At 40.2% G+C, this 18,938-nt stretch overlaps 1 protein-coding gene across 3 annotated transcripts in view; it reads right to left on the bottom strand.

Annotated features, from left to right (window-relative positions):
- Positions 1-18,938, bottom strand: part of TBK1 (TANK binding kinase 1) — a 32,421-nt gene extending 13,483 nt beyond the window's left edge. For 2 of the 3 annotated variants that reach the window (XM_064142260.1, XM_064142258.1), the window contains exons 1-11: positions 18,882-18,938; positions 15,040-15,160; positions 13,216-13,356; positions 12,311-12,440; positions 11,510-11,691; positions 10,490-10,650; positions 8,586-8,696; positions 6,702-6,881; positions 4,869-5,065; positions 3,648-3,706; positions 537-628 (exon numbers count right to left, since the gene is read on the bottom strand). In XM_064142260.1, coding sequence (XP_063998330.1) covers positions 537-628; positions 3,648-3,706; positions 4,869-5,065; positions 6,702-6,881; positions 8,586-8,696; positions 10,490-10,650; positions 11,510-11,691; positions 12,311-12,440; positions 13,216-13,356; positions 15,040-15,126 — 1,340 coding nt within the window. In that variant the 5' untranslated portion in view covers positions 15,127-15,160; positions 18,882-18,938. Of the gene's footprint in view, positions 1-536; positions 629-3,647; positions 3,707-4,868; positions 5,066-6,701; positions 6,882-8,585; positions 8,697-10,489; positions 10,651-11,509; positions 11,692-12,310; positions 12,441-13,215; positions 13,357-15,039; positions 15,161-18,406; positions 18,816-18,881 lie in introns of those variants that run through there. The other variant, XM_064142259.1, reaches the window with a different exon arrangement.

Below are 18,938 nucleotides of genomic sequence, written 5' to 3'. Positions count from 1 at the left end.
AGACCCCATCTTGAGCCCCAATTACAAAAAATATGTGGATGTACTGGAACGTGTCCAGAGAAGGGCCAAACAGATGATCACAGGGCTGGAGCACCTCTCCTATGAAGACAGACAGAGAGCTGGGGTTGTTCAGTCTGAAGAGGAGAAGGCTCCCAGAAGACCTTGTTGTGACCTTTCAGTATCTGAAAGGGGCCTACATGAGAGCTCGTGAGGGACTTTTTAGGGTGTCAGGTAGTGACAGGACTAGGGGAAATGAAGCAAAACTAGAAGTGGGTACATTCAGATTGGATGTTAGGAAGAAATTCTTCCCCATGAGGGTGGTGAGACACTGGAACAGGTTGTGCAGGGAAGCCCCATCCCTGAAGTTTTTCAGGTCATGCTGGATGTGGCTCTGAACAATCTGATGTAGTGTGAGGTGTCACTGTCCATGGCAGGGGGGTTGGAGCTGGATGATCCTTCCAGCCCGGACAATTCTATGATTCTGTGATTCTATACAGAATTAAAAAAGGCACAATGAAATCCAACCAGATGCTTACATGAGCCATCGAATTCCTTTTCGCATCAGCTCCTGGTAAAGTAGCAGCAAACTGGCAACTCTACAGGCATAGCATACGATACCTGTTACTGCCTAGTGGGAAAAGCAAACACCATTAGTGCTGATCAGCCCTTCTCTTAACGATTGTTTCAAGTCAATTAATCACAACAAAGCAACACAGATTAAAAGAAGAGCGAGCAAGATGAAGAATGGCAGTTTAAAGTGATTAAATTTGCCCAAACTCCAGTCAGGAGATAACCAAAGGCTCCTAAAGGAGGGAGAAGTAAATGTGGTATTGAGTTTTTTTTCCAGTGATGCTGAAATACCTGTCAAGCATGAACACAAGTCTCTTATAAACAAACATTACACCATTTACTCTCAGAATGTATTTTACAGTTCTGGAAAGTCACAAGTACATTTCTTTAGAAGTTTAGGCATTAACCACATAACATTAAAAGAAGCATATTAAAAATTACACACTTTTTTATGTTCTAAGGCTCTCCTCATTCACCTAACTGCATTAAAAAGTTTGCTGCATTCCCTATAATTTCTGAAACTGTTCAAAATTCTAATTCACAATATTTGACATAATTCATATAAACTGATGGCTTTCTGCTTATTAATTTTTAAAGACTGTGTGTGGTGGAAGGTCCAAATTACACCTAGAATACCTATCCAAGACATGTCCTAAACACCTAGCTGAACACCCGCCCTGGCACCCCTCCCCTCCTTCTTCCTGAGTGGAAGAAGCTCGGGAAAGCAGACAAAAGATTTGGTGCCTCTCAGTCTATCACTAAGACACCATATTTGGCCTTATTTTGTAGCCTTGGTAAACACAGGTCAGGGATGCTAGGCATGTGCATTTCCTTTTTCGGTGAAATAAGATTGGTTCTAGGGGTATTTTTAACTGTTGCTGTTGGTCAAAGACACTTTGCTTAAAAACCTAGCAAACTCGTTTGTTTGATGCTGCTGCTGCCGCCTTTGTTTTGTCCGCCAGCCGTTTGCCTTGTGTGCCTTGCACCACGTAGCTGGAGACTTGCCTCCCCCGGGAACGGCAGACCTGACCCTGCCTGTCTTTGCACTGAGCCAACGGACTGAAACGTTGCTGGCATGCAGCTGCCCACTTGAGCTCAGCCGAACTCGAGTCTGTTTGACTCGTACCGAGCCTAGGTGACGACCTAGCAACACCGGGATCTGTCGGTCCGCCGCTCCCGCCCGAGGGACAACTCCTTTGCTATACACAGCACCCGTTCGGACTGCTCCAGCCCCTAAACCTGGATCCTGCTTCACCCAGGACCACTTCGACTTCCTACTTCGACCACCCCGATGACCTCGGGAGAGCCACGGAGGATTTCCCTCGTGTCCGTGGACCTTCTCAGACAATGAACTCCATCTGCCCCGCTGCATCATCCCCACGTGGAAGGCCACCACGTGGCTGGGACTGTATCTTTCCTCCTTTACGCTTCTACCTATACTTTTAGATTACAAGTATTGAGACTCTGACCAGCAAGTAAACTAACTCTCTTTTCTGAAGTTTGTGAAAGTTTATGTTTAAGCTTTAAGCAGCAGTTTGTGCTGCAAGACTCTCCAGTTGCAAACATTTTCTATCATCTTCCAAAGTCATTTAAATTTAATCTGACTGTATATATACATTCCACAAGAATAGTTTTACCAAGCACATTACAGCATCTGTGTGTGTTAATTGTAAATAAGTTTGGGGATTTTTTCTTTTATATATTTAATATACGATTTAATACTTTATGTGTCAGCCTCGTTACTGTTCATTTCTAACCCAGATTCAAAACCCCTCCTTAACACTCTGGTAATTCAAAGAGACATGTGCTTTCTCGACTACCATGCCTGAATACAAGGCTCTTCCAGCCAGTATTTGAAAGGCACAATGTAAGGGGTGGCCACACAGGCAAAGCAGGGCTGATATAAGAAAAATCAAGGAATGCTGGTAAAAAGGTCTCATAGCCCAGATGCTCATTTTGAGGGTGTCTGTGACAAACTGTAAAATACCAGATATAGAGATGTTTGTTTATAGTAATCAGTGGATAATCTGCAAACCTGAACAAGGGCTACTGTAGAAGTGCCTGCAGCTACTCATTGGAGAACTGTGATAAGTAATCTTGTAAAGACCCAGGCCTGCAGTGACTAAGGAAAGCAGGAAGGAGGTAAAGGAGAAGCAAGGATATCCTGACATTAGCAACAAAGAAGGGTCTGCTTAACCAGAGATGAGAAAGACCCTGGAAGGAAGACTGTGTAAGATGTTCATCACAGATAACCATTCCAGACCACCAGGGTTGGAATTGTTGGAATTGGGGCAGAGAATGGGAAAATACTCATGTTAATGAACTCCAAGAAATAGTTGTAATAACCCTACCTCCTAATATGAATATACATGCTCTCGTGACATAAACTGTGGCTTGTGCCAGCATGGGGTGTGCAGGATTAATGGAGCAATCCTGCCTGCACCCATCACTGTAATAAAACATACCTACTTCATAAATCTGCATGAGTTTTGGGGTTCATATTGCAGGGCAATGCATATGTTCAGTAGTTTTAGAGAAAAAAAACACAAAAGAATGAAATATCTACTTGTCTCCTACAGATTCTGAAATTTGCAAGGTAGTAAATTCCACTCTCCTGCAGAATCCTACAGACTCCTCTCAAGAGAAAGATAAAAGTTATTTTTCTTATGTTGAGGTTTGCACCATCAGAGGGAATGTGATGAAACTTCTAACTAACTTCAGGGCTCCAAAGTGGCAGGCTTCTTTTCTCCCATCATGACGAGTCCTCTAGCTAACTTAAGGACTCCAAAGTGACAAGCTTCTTTTCTTCCCTCACTGAATTATGTGGTAAAAAACACCTGGACTTTAGAAGGCTGTTCTGGGCTTTTGTTCTTTTAAAAATAATATAGATCCAGACATATTTTGTATACGAAGTATGGCTTTAACATATTTTTGGAGTTCTTGTCAATAAATACAGTTCTGTCAATCAGAATCCTCACCAGCAATTAAAAATAGTGTCACTAACATTATCAATCTGAAATTCCATTTCAGTGTCATTATCTGAGACAGGTATATACATTTAAATCATAATTACTCACTTTAGCCATACTGGCATCGCCATCCAAATCGTAACGTTGATGTACTTTAGGAAGCAAAACTGAAATGTAAAAAAAAGAATAATCTCTATTTCTTTGTTCTCCATAAAAGACTTTGAAGTTCAGTCTGTTTCCCCTCTCCACCCTCTACAGTTTCAATGTGTATTTACTTGGATTTTCATCTAATCTGCCAAGCCTTTTAATATCGTCTGGTTCACTTGCACACCTTCAAAAGCAGCTTTTGTGCTCTAAATAATGTGATATCTTCAGCAATCTGCCCTTCAGTTCCTTTTCCAGACTCACTTCTGAACATGCTGTAGAGTGCAGCTTTCATGCACGCCTCCACTAGCAATCTCTCTCTGTTGAGAAACCAACCATTTACTGCTCTTCTTCAGCCCTTTGTCCGGGAGATCATTCTCTTCTATTTTCTGGCTGCTTAGTTTCACCGAGGTTCTTAAGGGCGGGACTTCACCAAGCAGCTTTTAAAAACCTAGAGTATAGCTTCCATCAGTTAAATCTCCTTTGTTCTCATGCTCATGGACTCCTTCAGGAAGCTCTGACACGACAGAAAGGCTCTGTCGATCTTTTACAAGTAGCTTACCTTCCCACACTCTTTAGCACCTCTGTGTGACTGCCAGCTGGCCTGAGCAATTGCTGTGTGGAACACAGCAACAAAAGCAACACCGATGTCTCAGCTGAAGGCATGTCCTCCAGCTCCTCTCTTACAAGCAGGGCTCTGGCACAGCAGCCTCTAAAAGTCTCTCAATGATAAATGGAATTTCAAAAACTTAATTACTTTTCTTTCCCTCTTATGACATTACCTTAACTTCTAAGCAAAGGTAAGTTGTTAAGACCTCCTTTGTTAACCGAGAGGCTAGACAAAAAAGGTAAACCTTCAATTTCCACTTAATAATGAAACAAGAGTCAGCTATGACTTAAATTCTGTGACGTTCCTTTCTATTTGTTAAAAGTGCCATGATTCAAAAGGTTTGTTTCACAGTTCCATGTGCACCACAACGTCTCAACACACAAACACTCAGGTTCACAGCATAAGGAACATCAAAAGCAGCTCGATGCTTAGCATTTTTGAACTGCATACTCAGAACTCCAGCTATCAGCAGCAAAATTTTTCAAATGCTATTTCTAAGACATAAAGTGGTAACTAAATAACCTAAACTCCTTACAAAAGATAGCCACAGGAAAGGGAAAATGAATTTCATATACCTTCTTCATAGATTAATCTAACGATGTTCACAGGCTCCCTGCTCACTACAAAGATAGGATTCTCCTCAGTTGTCCTGGGGAAGTGCTGTGCCAATCTGCCAGGCTCTAGTATCAAGCGACGACCTTCATATAAGAGTTCTTGATTCTGAGATGGTATTTTTGTCTGTTTGTAGACCAACTCATGAAATATAGCAGCTCTAGAAGACAAGCAATACATTCATTAGACTCGTTACAACAGTTCAACAATTCAGATTTTGCATTACTTCTGACTAATTAAGAAAGGGTTTTACACATAAAGCATCTGACTTATAAATGGAACAAAAAACAGCATGCTGCCTAAGGCTCCAGGTTGCTCTGTTACAAACTATTTCCTGAAAAATATCAAACTTCCCTTTCTATCTATGATCTTCCACCAAAGCAACGTCTGTGTAAGCAAATCTGCTTTGGCCTGAAGTTGGAAGGTCAGTAAAACCAGGCAGCACCAGATGAGAGGAAGGAAGCATGCTTTCTTTCATTTTCTCAGGCATGCTCCTTTCTTCAAAGGAGATGGATGATTGCTCCAAGAGAAAAAAATGCTAGTTTACTTGTCAAAAAATACACTTTACATTCAGCCTGTAAAGAGACAGGCAGATTACCTCCTAAACCAGCAGTACTAAGGAAGACCAAAGACACTTTGGTATTTTATTTCCAGTGATCGATGGGTATGAATTTGTAACAAATCTCCTCCCCACAAAAAACAACCACTCAACAGTATCTCCCACAAAGAAGAAAAATCTTAAGCACGCTGAGAAGAATCAATTTGTCTCCTGCAAAGCATTAGTACACTGCCAACACAGCATTTGGTATAAGTGATCATAAAGATAAATAATAATAAAATAAATTTTAAACTCTAGTATGTATATAGCAGTTTGAGCCTCTTGAGGCTTTTCTGCAAAATAGTATTTGGGGGTCTTCAAGAAAAGACTCGATGGGGCACTTAGTGCCATAGTCTAGTTGACTGGATAGGGCTGGGGGATAGGTTGGACTGGATGATCCTGGAGGTCTCTTCCAATCTGGTTGATTCTATGATTTGGACTCTCACAAAACAAAAGTGACAGGAAAAAAACTGGGAAAAGACAAAACTGTATTTAAATGTTGGACAAAATAATTCTATCTGGTGGCCTATTAGAGAACAACACATGCTCTGTATTTTCTGTAATACAGCAGAGAATGGTCTGGGTAGGAAAGGACCTCCGAAGGTCATCTAGCCCAACACTCTCTGCAGTAAGCAGAGGTGTCCCCCACTTAGAACAGGTTGCCCAGAGCCCTGTTGAGCACTTACTTTTGTATCAAACTGTAAACCAAACTTCACAACTTTTAACATCAGCACTTAATGACCATTAAGGGAATTCCACGTAACTCAAGATCCTACATTATACCAATTCCAACTTCAGAACCACTGTGAGAGTTTTATACAAGACACAGATGATGTGTGCAGTTTGTATTCTTGAGGGCAAGATAAGTGAGAGCTGAACAGTCTCTGGAAAACTACTTTGCAAATAACATATACCAATGGGAACGAGTTGTTATTCGTGAAGAACACAGATACATTGTAACCCATCAAGGATGAAGTCTGTTCTGGAGATTAAGACCAAATTTAAGATCAGTTGATTTGACTTTCAATTCTTTTATTTTTTGTCAGTGTGCTTCTATGACTATTACTACACAGAGAATTACAAGCTTTCACTTCCTCAGACAAAGTGTCAAGGAAAGGTTACTGAATCTGTAAATGTAGGATTATGAGGTCACAGTAGTCTGGCTAAATGAGAGCATGAAAACAGAGAGAAGACTTACGTGTTATAGCTGTGAATATAAACTTTGTGCAAGGTCATCTGCTGCAGTGAAAAGATGTGGACTATTATTCGGTGCAGTACGTCACTTGTCTCTGCAAAGAACTGGTCAAACCCCCAGCATTTTTCCTGATCTGCTTCAAGAATATTTGCAAGGACAGGTGTGAGCAGTACTTGCAGACCCCTAGAAGACGGTAGGAAAAGACAAGACAACCTGGATCTACTTGGATATTTTCACCCTTGTAACCAATTGCAATACTTCATTTGACTTGTCTCATGAATGCAAATCTATTATCCCTTGAAGAATACTCCAGTGCCTTTTGTAGAAGAACAAAATATGTAATGTCCATTGTTTTTTATCAATATACATAGTTCTACCCCCTTCCTTTTTAGGCTCAGCTAGCAAATATTTTTTTCCTGTTGTACCTGACAAATTTCATGGGCATGCAATTTGAACAGTTTACATTGTAGAGCTAAGGTCACCTTAGCTACTTTTACCCAGCTCACCCCGCACACTCGCCACAGTTTATCACTTTGAAGGAAGCTACTCCCATGTATGGTTTGCTGGCTGAGCTGCTTGTGTGAGCACACTATGTTGCTTTCAATCAAAATCAGCTGGGTTAGCAGAGACTCACTATTTAAATTGCTGACACTAACAGAATTCATCCAGACTGAGATGAGGCTAAGTGCTCCAGGCATGCAGCTCAACTGCTGCAACAAAATCTGTGCAACTATTGATTTGCAATCATAACTACTCTAGGGGAAAGGCCAGCTTAAATTTCTTGTGTTGCTACTTTGAGAATCTGAATTGCAGAGGACTTCATGGATGCTACTCCTGTGTTACCATGAACAGTTTCTTCAAAGTTCTAATGTTATGTACACTTCAAAACCTGGATCCAGCAGTAAAACTGGTGACATTCTGAAGCAAGCTCCAGTGGCTTACAAGCACACCAGCGGCCCTGTTAGAGCTCAGTGCATTCTGTGCTCAAACTCACTTTAGTACTAAATTTGTAAGAGTAAATGTTGTTTAAATCCTACTTGAAGATATCACTGTAAACAGGTGTTAAATGAAAAAAATCTGCTTCATTATTTCAGGCACTTAAACTATATGGAATAAGCAGGGGAAACAATTGAGAAAAATATAAATATTGTGATTTCTGCATACCATAAGCTAATGAGTCTCATATAAATGAGATTTTCACTTTACACCTCTTATGGATCTATTTATCTGGCTTTCAGAAAAGTTTGTTTCTTCACAGAACAATTTCTTTCTCCCTTTACCTGAAAGTGTAGTAACTTTAAAGTGCTCAAGAAATATCAGGAACAGCTAAATGGGTTGTGGGAGCTATTTTTAAGATACAGGAGATTAGGTCTTCCATAGCTCTTCCTACTGAATACACAAAGCAAAAGTATTATCATTAAAAAAGGTAAAAGATACTATGAGAATATGTTAAAATATGCTAATATGATTTTTTTCCCCTGAATACAAATCTCTGAACTACCTTTTCTTACCATTTTCTTCTCACTGCCTAATCTTTGTAGTGTCTGAAATCAGTCTTGCAAGAAAGGGGGGCCATCAATTCAAAGTTTATTAATTCTTCCTACTCTTTCCTGAGGATGGAGAAAATAAAGTAACAATCTTCCTTCTGTTCATATCATTTCACATTCTCAGATGCTTATTTGTAAATTAGCAGTCACAAAACTATTTGAACAGATGGTAATTAAAAGCACAAAATAAACTAATAGCAGACTGTACCAATCTGCTGGAGAGTTGAAAGAAAACAACTGCAACAGTCAGTTCCCTCTTCCAAAGACCCAATCCTGAAAGAGTAAGTGAAAAAGCCAAATAAAATAGCATCAAAACATTCTGGGAGAAGTTCAGACTTACTTGGAAAGACTGCAAGAAACAGGCATCTCCCAGCTCCATTCAATTGGTCCATTTTCTGCTTTCTGTATTCCAGAAATAGCACCAGAAGGCTTTCCAGTGATTATTTTATACCTGTGATACATTATAAAAATAGAAATCTGAGACTTCAACTATTTTGCATGCACAGGTCTAATAATCCACCTTCAAATGAGCATCAATAATATAAATCTAAACAACAAACTATGCTAAAGTTGTCAGCCTAATTATTTGTAATAGTTAGGAAGCGTCACTTAGAAGCTGATGGTGGCTGAAATAGTAAGCAATGAAAAGGAAACGTGTTAGGCTTAGCTGGAGAAGCAACTTCATCTACCTCATGCCTGGGATTAAAAAACAGGAGGTATTTCAGGTGTCACTGAAGGAAGTAGAAATTTTCTCACAAGTGTTAATTAATCCGAGCAGACTAATTCAGTTATTTACATGATTAACTTTTAGCAAGAGATGGCATACAGCTGCCAAAAAGTCATCTGGGGATAAGGAAGGAACAGGAGGTGAGCTATGAGAAATCACTTTGACTTGGAAACATCCAGCAATTGGGATGTAATCTGGCACTGTCTAACTTTGCACTGAAGTGCTAATACTTTTCAAGTTTCTCATGAAATGAATCATGATCAATAGGCTTTTTGCAACAGAAAATTTCAGTTTTGCTTTCCTTTTCTGGAGGATGAGGCACACAGAAAGCATATGTTCCTTGTTTATTTCTCAAGCAAAGACAACTGCCCCCACAGCATTTCCTTAAAATAAGAAAATGGGAGTTGGCTTTGTAAGGAGTAGCAGAACAGAAGTTTTTGGACTACTAGAGTTTCCAAGTACCACTCTGCTTTGTTTTAAATGCAATACATACGAAAAAAAAAGGATGGAATTAGGCTAAAATGAAACTGGAGTAATTTCCAACCAGCACCTCACAGACACAACTTCTGTTTCCCATTCAGGAGCTACCCCTGTTATATTCTGTCACAGTCCACAACTGTACTACTCAAAAAATGCTGTGCTACTGCTGCACTCATGGGTAATGCATGCATTTCAAGACTGGCTGGAAAGGACAAAAAAAAAGAGAAAACATTTTGGAACACCATAGTTTTGCTTCAATACCAAAGCTGTATTTGCCACGTTGCAACAGACCAGCCCAGTGTCAAGGGGAAGAAAAGACGTATGAAGAAATACCGGTATATTGGGGGAGCTCTGATGTTTAATTCAGGTCTTTAGGTGCCATACACTAAGATCCTTGCCAAAGCAGAAAGCTTGTAATGGTTTTGGCTGGGATAGAATTAATTTTATCCACACTAGCTCATATGGTGCTGTGTTTTGTTTTTGTGACCAGAAGAATGTTGATAACAGGGATTGTTTCAGCCATTGTTCACACTGTGTTTATACAATACCAAGGCCTTTTTCTGTTTCTGACACTGCCCTGACAGTGAGTAAGGTGGGGGCAGGCAAGCAGATGGAAAGGGAAACAGCCAGGACAGCTGACCCCAAGGGATATTCCATACCATATGACAGCATGCTCAGGAACAAAAGCTGCACGGGTTAGGGAATTTCCCAGGGTGGCAGCTGGCCAAGAACTCACTGGGTGGGGTTTTTTGCCGGTTTTGTCTTTGCTTCGTTTGTTTGTTTTTAAAAATGTATTAAACTGCCTCGATCTCAACCCTAAAGTTTTTGCACTTTTACCTGTCCAGTTCTCACCACTGCTGGTGAGTGTGTGAGCAGCTGTGCAGTGCTCAGCTGCCTAATGAGGTTAAATCACAACGAAATTAAATAAAACTAAATATTTCCAGTATTATAATGTTTGCTCTGTGTATAGGATAAAATGCATTTAAAGGACTGACTTAATTTACAAACGGATAAAATTCCCCTTCAAAATTACCTACATCACTTCCTTGTTTCTACGAGGTCCTTCAAAAGGTCGAAAAGGCAAACTCCCTGTTGCAGCATGGTAAAAGGTCACTCCTATGCTCCACAGATCAACTGTTGCTCCATACTTTTTCTGATGTTCTTTCCTCAAAACTGCTCGTTCATACATATCAGGATGCTAAAGAGAAGCAAACAGGAAAAAAAAAAAAGCTAGATCACTTTATGAACACTATAAAGAACAAAACTACAAACTATTGTTTCACAGGAAGACAACTTGTAATTCAAAGCTTTTCAGCTCTTTACTCCAAAAGTAAAGTCAGCTTGTACCACAAAATTTGCTTCAGTTATTCTGACAGGGTATCCAAAGGCATTCCTAGGTAGGAGAGTCATTTTTGTTACTGGTGTGCAAAAAGTGTTTAAAAGATTGACTACAAAAATAAAACATCACTAGAAAGTCAGTATTCCTCTGGATGATTTTGGAGCAACAGAAACCAAACTGGAAAGAGACTCACAGCAGAGGAGAGTATCAGTTATTATACCGCATGCAGGAAAACAGGGCAGGAAGAAATTATGCCTAAGATGCTTGTGTACTGATCACAGAGTCACAGAATGTTCAGGGTTGGAAGGGAGCTCCAGAGATCATCACATCCAACCCACTGGCCTGCCTCCCTCTGATTAACTAAGATGTCATGAGAATCTTAAGTACACCCAACAACATACAATAGCTAAAATACAAAACAAAAAATACCTAGAGATAGAAAGACAATGACATTCCTAACTAAAATACTGTTGTTCTTCCTTTCACAAAAGGCAAGAGTGGAAGTTAGACCTGGAAATTATATCAAGGCTACTGTGCTCAAATCAACAGAACTGGCATGACTCAAGGTGAAATAGGTGTAAACTTATAAAATCAGTTATAATACAAAGGTTTAACTACTAATTCCCAACAGTCCGATCTTCACCTATTCAGCTCTCATCACAAAGGACCCTGGGCTGCAAACAGGTCTTCAACAGAAAGTGAAATCATATAGGCTTACTAAATACTCTTCTGTGCCATAGAGAGAAACAAATTGCTCATCATCTTCAAGCTCTCTTGCAGCACCAAAGTCTGTAAGTTTGTAAACTGACTGCCCATCTTCACCGATAACACGCATTATGTTGCCTGGTTTGATGTCACGGTGCACTATGCCATTCTCCCGGAGGTGATTCATCCCAGCCACTTCAATGAGAAAATGCAGAATTTATATATACATCTTGAAAATAAAATACAGAATTTATGTATTCATCTTGACAAAGACTGTAAAATCACTGAATTATAACTGAGGCTAAGAAGATATAAGTGTTTACTTTCTTATTGGGAAATGGAGATGAGTAGGAATACTCAATTAGTAAAAAGATCAGAATTAAAGAGTATTATAAGCATTTTTGCCTTTTTCTTTTCCTTTCACCCAGTTTAATTACAGTATTCCTTGCTCTCAGCAACATCTTTCCCCTAAAATAATGGAGGAACATACTATAATAAGCAGAATCAGATATATGTCATTATTTCTCTTATTGACTTTTCTGAAATTAATTATCACTAGGAATCAGTTCAACATGTGACAAATAATCCTTAAACAAACCAAGGATTACAGCAATGACCTAGACAGAAATGGCATCCTAATGCAGCTATCTAGACCAATATAGGCATAAATAAAAGATGGGACTCCACATGACCATATTATTTTTTCAGTTAGCTGATAATCATTCAAAGTCCTCATCTCTTGCTGTTTCAAGGTAAACAAAACAAAGGTTTGTTTCAGTCTGACAAACAAGACCACAGAACAAAGTCTACATACCCACATCTCTCAACACAATTAGGAACTCAGACTCTGGCAAACCAAAGGCATTAGATGGCTCCTCCAGAACAGTGTATAAACTTCCACATGGACAAAATTCCATAACTAATACTTTGTGTCTAGTTGTTGTCTGGAAAGAAAATGAAAAAGGTTAAGTCTTGACTATGGTGAAAACAATGCCAGATATTGTCTGTAACTGAGTTTCTCCTTTGTTTTAAGGTGGGAGCCTGTAACCTGTAGCTAGATCATAAAACCCATTCTGGGCATCTTCAGAAGAAGCACAGGTGAAATTTTACATTGCTTTATGTACTCTTGACTTGGAAAACAGTGGGGAAAATTAAGAAAGTCTCAAGCTTTAGGTACTTAGGTTACTGACAGCAGTATTGATAGGCAGACCAATGACAAACTACAGCACAGAAGAGCAGAGAACAACAGCTGTCCCTCTGTTTTCTTTACTGACCTCAGCCTCTGTGTCATTCCAACTGATCAGTCTCAGCATAACTACTGCAATTCATACTAACATAAAGTTTATATGTTCTATTATCTATATGTCATATTGTCTGTATGTCATTATTTCAATTGGTGGTGGTGCAAAAGGATAAAATTGTCAGGATTATTGAAACCCCTCCAACTAGCAATATGTGTTAAACACTCATACATTTAGGTATCATAAAAATCATAAATCAAGACAAAGCTTAGGACTGAAGAATCATAAGCTGTGCCAAAACACTGAAAAGCAAGCATATTCTTTTAATAATAATGAAAGGAAAGGAAAAAAATGGTGGTGGTTTGGTCAGAGTATTTATATCATTATATAGTTGTCATTTTTTAAACTCTAGTTAAAAAAATAGATGAGGATAAAGCAAAAAAAGAGAGTGTGTGGTTACTACCATCCATTTCATTACCTCTTCTTCAATGGCAAACAATTTGACAATGTTCTTATGATTTAGTTTCTTCAGTACTTCAAACTCTCGCATCTGGACATCCACAGGACGAAGGAAACTTATACTGTTGAATACTTTGACAGCATATAAATCCCCAGTTTTCTGCTCAAAAATTAAAAAACAATGAATAAAACAGAAGCATAAGACTGCAAATGTACACACACCTATTATCCAAACATTCTGAGACCTTCTGTTGTGGATACAAGCATATCCAGATTAGGAATAGTTCAAAACAGTATTTTGTGTGAAGGTGGAAATTAAGATGCTACTTATATATATATAGGTTTAGTTTAATATAGACTAGAAGCAACTAAACTAGCAGAATGGAAACTCAACATTAGCCCACAAAATCTAAGTACTTAAAAAAAAGAATAGTGTAAGAAAGGCTGCACATTTAAGAAAGACCCAAAAGCTTATCTGAAAAGTGAATTTTCAGCAAGAGGTAAGCCATTTGCACAAATCAGTACAAGACATGCAAAAACTCCAGTTGAGTATCTTGAGTTAAGCCAGTTAAGAGACAATTTGTAGGAAGTGAATGTTGCTTTTCCTTTATTCTTCTGTTATACTAATAAAGGAGTATTTTGTTCTTTTTCAAGGAAGGCAAAGTTGAGCACTGTATACCACTTGTGCAAATTCCTGAAGCAGTTCAAACCCACATAGAAAGCAACAGTAGCACAATCACGGGCTTAACTGGAGAGTTAAGTTCTCCAAGTGGAACTAAGACCCAGCACACTCAGGCGTACACAGCGACAATTGAAAGTGCAACTCCTGTCCCTTTTAGGGTGAAGTACCTCCCTGTGCCCTCTCTAAGAATAAGCTTAGATTAGCAGTCTTGTGTGAAACAAACTCTTTCTAAGGACAGAGCCTTTCTGTGCTTAGACTAGGTGTGTTGAACAGCGCTTGTTGTACACATATTACTGGTGCCCAGGTAAAAGTTGTCAGGTCATGAGCTCTGACTAGTGTGGATAATGAGAGGTGCTACCACAAAACCATAAGCTTTAGGAGGGAATCACTCTATGTTAAAATTCACTTAGCCAGGAAAGCATATCAACTACTAAATTATTGCTTAGGGTTGTTTCATGGTTAAATGTGGAATGTAGAAAATACTGTAGCTTGTATGTAACTTCATACTGATTTCACACAGACTGTCGTTACATTACAAAGGAACATTACTTTCATATCCAGGCTATTTATTTGATTTTGTGAGACATAATGTGAAATTCATAGAAGGGAATGACCTACCCAAGTTAAGGCCATTTTAGCCCCCTCACTCAGGTTGTAACATACACATCAGTGTATCATTTACATGGCAAAATGACTCGAAGATGGATTCTTTCGTACTGATTACTCAAGGCATGGCACGAAGATGATGGTGTCACAGACGTGCATGAAGCATTGACTTATGGACAAACATCCCTTCCATCCAATACAATAATATGTTAAGAACAGTTCATTTATGGTACAAAATCATAAAAATCATCCAAAAAAAGAAGTTTTAAAAGAACAGGGAACACTATGAAAAGATAATTTAGCAAAGAAAAAAATAACATAGCATGTAATAAAACCTGGTAAGACTTTTTTTGCTATTTAAATTCTTAAGCAGAGAGTATTTTTCCCACAAAACTGAAAAATGGAGGAATAATTAATAAGCTAACATTTTGTAAGGACAAATAACACAGTATTTAAAAAAAAAATCAGAAATAACTGTATAGAACTCCAATTCAATGGATGAATATTAAAAATTTCAGTTTTACATGTTACTCAGATTGGTAATTCCTCACAAACCTTATGTCGTCCTCGAAAAACATTTGCAGTAGCTCCCTGTCCTAGGATGTCTGACAATAGCCAGAGGTAATTTGAAGTGCTCTGCATCTTTGCTCTTTGATTAGACAGTTTTCTTTTTCACCTTAAAAACAAAAGGTTAAATGTGTTTAGTTTAGCAAAATACACAATTACTGTTATTAGAATGTAAAAAACCCCCACAACTTCAAACACATATAGAAATAAACTGGAGGAGTAAGAAATGAAACAAAGAAACAAAAATAAGCTCAACCATCTAATACTATAGCCACATTTCTCTGCATAAAAAAAAAGCTATTTTTACATGAGCTAGATAAAAGTCACAATTAACACAAGTATTTACTTGCTAGAACCACCAAGTACTACTGGAAGAAATTAAGGTATGTTTCTTATATTTCTAAAATTTCACATCTGGTACATCACATCATTTTGAGACAGCCTGGCTTCCTGAAGTGCAAACCATCAGATACTGCAGTATTCACAGATTCCAAAGAAGGAGGATTTTTTTTAAAGTAATTTAAAGCATTAAAAAAAACCCAAAACCACATTAGAACTGCCAGATTTTCCCCCTTGCCCAAATAACAGGAACTGTAGATGAGTAACTTGACATTTTTCCTTTAGTTAAAGCACTGATTTTGCCATTAAACCTAGCAAAAAAGTCCAAGATCAAAGATCTTCCTGGATCTAGAGATCCTTAAGAGAAAAATGGTCGCTAGTGCAGCAGTAGCCTTTTCCTCACAGCCTGGCAGGAGACCCTGCATCTGCCTCTGTTAATTTACAGGAAGCTCACTGATACTGAAAAGAATCAAAACATGATTTTCCTGTAACTGCTAGAATTTCCTGTGCATGCTTATTATAAAAAGGTGGCTGGCACTTTTTGAGGACTCCCTGGTGCACAAGATGACCACCAGAAGCCTCACGCTGTGCACTCTAGGAGAGCTGCACGCCAGCCACTGCAGCACTACTCTCCTGTCCCACTCCAGCAGTCAGCTGAACCGCTTGATTTTTGCACCTATGACTCTACTCACACCACACTGCCAAAAGATAGAAACTTCCTCTTGTCTTTGAACACACTTCTCTATGCATAGCAACTGAATTTAGCTCTTCACTCATGCAAGATGCGGAGTTTCTTGCAAAGCTGGCCCAAAACACCCAGGCAATGACATGTAGCATACAGAAAGACCTGACATTAAACTAATTCATAGTCATGCAACAAGACCATTTAAAAAATCTAGATAAATTTCTTAATGCATAGGGAAGGAATGGAAGGTTTTATCTCAAATATGAACCAAACCCTTTAGTACCATACCCCAAACCATTATAATTTTCAGTTAACTCCGATGACAACTTGCAGTAGTAGAGAACTTCTCCCAGTTGGCAATTATGACAAATGCCAAAGAGCTACACAGTCACAGAAGGTGAGGAAGAGGCATGCAAAGGAATACAGTCACAGAACCTAGAGGTTGGAAAGGACCTCCAGAGATCAAGTCCAACCTCCCTGCCAAGGCAGGATCACCTAGGGTAGTTCGCACAGGAATGCATCCAGGTGGGTTTTGAAAGGCTCCAGAGAAGGAGACTCCACAACCTCTCTGGCAGCCTGCTATAATGTGTAGCCCATTCTGCAGACCATTTGTAAAATCTCCAAGTTAAAGAATTCCTCATAAATTCTTCACTGATGTCTATTCAAATATTTAAAAATTCAGCAGCCTATTACAGGCTGAATTACATTTCCCAAAGTGATAAAGATGAGGTAGATTATGTATGAGATCAGCTCTCTTCTTTTACCTTATTACTTCCTAATTAAATTTGCATGAAGGTCACTAGGTAAAAACAAAATGAAAGGAAAAGTCTGCCATAGATCAGCTTAAATAATATTCAATGGATTAAAAAAATTCCCAGCAAGTCACTAATGTGTTCTTAAGGTTTAGGTTTTTTTCACTTAAAGTATAAATACCATTATGCCAGCATTAATCCCAGGGTATATATCCAGTGCCAAACCAGTCAATGTTGCAATATTGTACCTTTTTTGTCAAAACATGAATTCTGCAATAACGAAGTCTACACTTTTTCAGAGTCTTCACTTTTAAGGGGTAAAGTCTCATCCAGCTTTAATTTTAATCTTCAATTATAACAATCCAACAACTTAAATGCTGTGTCAGACCTCCTGTTATTACCTTTCCTTAGACTGACTCAGAACTAATCTTTGCTAAACACTCAGCACATTAAGTGTTCTCCTCATCTTTTCCATTATCTTCCTAAATCAATTAAATATTTAACATTAAAAAAACAAAACGAAATGTATCCCTAACTGCACAACGTGTCCTGTCACAAGACTTAATGATGAACTTTCTATTTCTTCATCTCACTTACAGCCATGAAGTCTGATAGTAGAGGACTCCTAAGTTCCTCATACATATGTAAGGCTGGCCCTCCTACCAGCAGTCTGACTTATTGTCCCCTGTGACTTAACAGTACTTCAAGGGTTTGGTGGGACGCTTTTGGTTTGGTTATTTGCATTTTAAAAGTATTTTCCTGCTTCTGGGGTACTTCTGCTCCTTTCTTCATCAGCACGGAGCACTGCAACAGAAAAAGACTGCGCTGTTGATGTGGTTTTTGCTTTTTTTAAACTCCCAGTGCTTTGCAGCAGGAGCACTGGCTGCTGCCAATTCATAGGAAGAAGTCCGCTGTTACCTTTGGCACTTGACTAAGCACGCCAAGTAGGTACTTCCCCCGCTAGCAGCTGCAAACGGAAAGTTCATCAGGCAAGCAGGGACAGACAGTGAAAACGTGAATGCTCTGTCTACAGACAAGATCCTATAGTCCACCGAAGCCCACAGACAAGGCGCTGAGGTTCTGGATAAACGTTATGTTAGCACCACACAGTTTGTTGAATCAGAAAGATTTCTAGTTTCCTGCCTAGAAAACAAATTTCTCCCCCTGAAGCTCCTGCTTCTTACCCCTGGTTTCTTCACCTAACCTCTTTCTGGGACTTTCCAGTCCAACGGCTGTCTGAATTAGTGAAACACCCTCTCTCAGAGAGGCCACAAGGTGCTGCCGCAATCTGTAAGAAGCAGCACAGGCTCTCAAAGACCCGCAAAACAAACGCAAAGCCTGGTTCCAGCGCTGCTCAGCGTTTCCCGTCCGTAATGAGGGAAAGGACTCGGCCTCGGGCAGGGACGGCAGCTCCTGGAAAGCTATGGAGGGTCCCAGGCTCACCTCAGCGACCCAGACACCCTACATTCAGGAACATGGGGCACCGAGGGCACAGTACTGGAGCTCATCTCCACAACAGGACATCCTTCCTGAGAAGCAAGTTTAGTAACTTCTGCAACCGCGAATGCGATGGCCCTACCTGAGGGAAGCCTTATACGAACCCCTGGCAAACACAGACTTCGCTCGGCTTTTTTTTTCCTTTCCAGTCACGTAAGTAATTTTGACTGGCTGCATCAACTGCGACCTGCCGACATTCAGGGGCACAGCAGTCACAGACAGCGAGGCAAGGGACGAGCCCCGGCCAGTCATGTCGCCGAGGCCGCAGGTCTGCCACCGCCTAGCCCTTCCAGGCCAGGGGCGGCCCCGCCGGGCGGCCTGCGCAGCCGGGCCCGCTGCTGCCTCAGGGGCACTCCGCCGGCGGCGACCCTCCTCAGGAGTCTGTAGCTGCCGGAAAGGCCCTTTCTCCGCTCCGGGAAACCCTCCCCGGCGGTGCGCAGGGAGCCGCTACCCTCGCCGCGGCAGGCGGACAGCGGCTTCCTATACGCTGCCGCTCGCCTCCGCTCGCCGCGGCCTCCCCCCGCCCTACCCTGCCCACCGGCCCCAGCCCCACGCACCGAGCCGCCTCACGCCCTGCCGGCCCAGCGCCACGGTCGCTTCCGGCTTCCTGCCGC

The sequence above is a fragment of the Pogoniulus pusillus genome, chromosome 4 (assembly GCF_015220805.1).
Source record: "Pogoniulus pusillus isolate bPogPus1 chromosome 4, bPogPus1.pri, whole genome shotgun sequence".
Lineage (NCBI taxonomy): Eukaryota > Metazoa > Chordata > Aves > Piciformes > Lybiidae > Pogoniulus > Pogoniulus pusillus.
The sequence above is the reverse complement of the archived record's forward strand: the minus strand, read 5'-3'. Positions and strand labels throughout refer to the sequence as shown.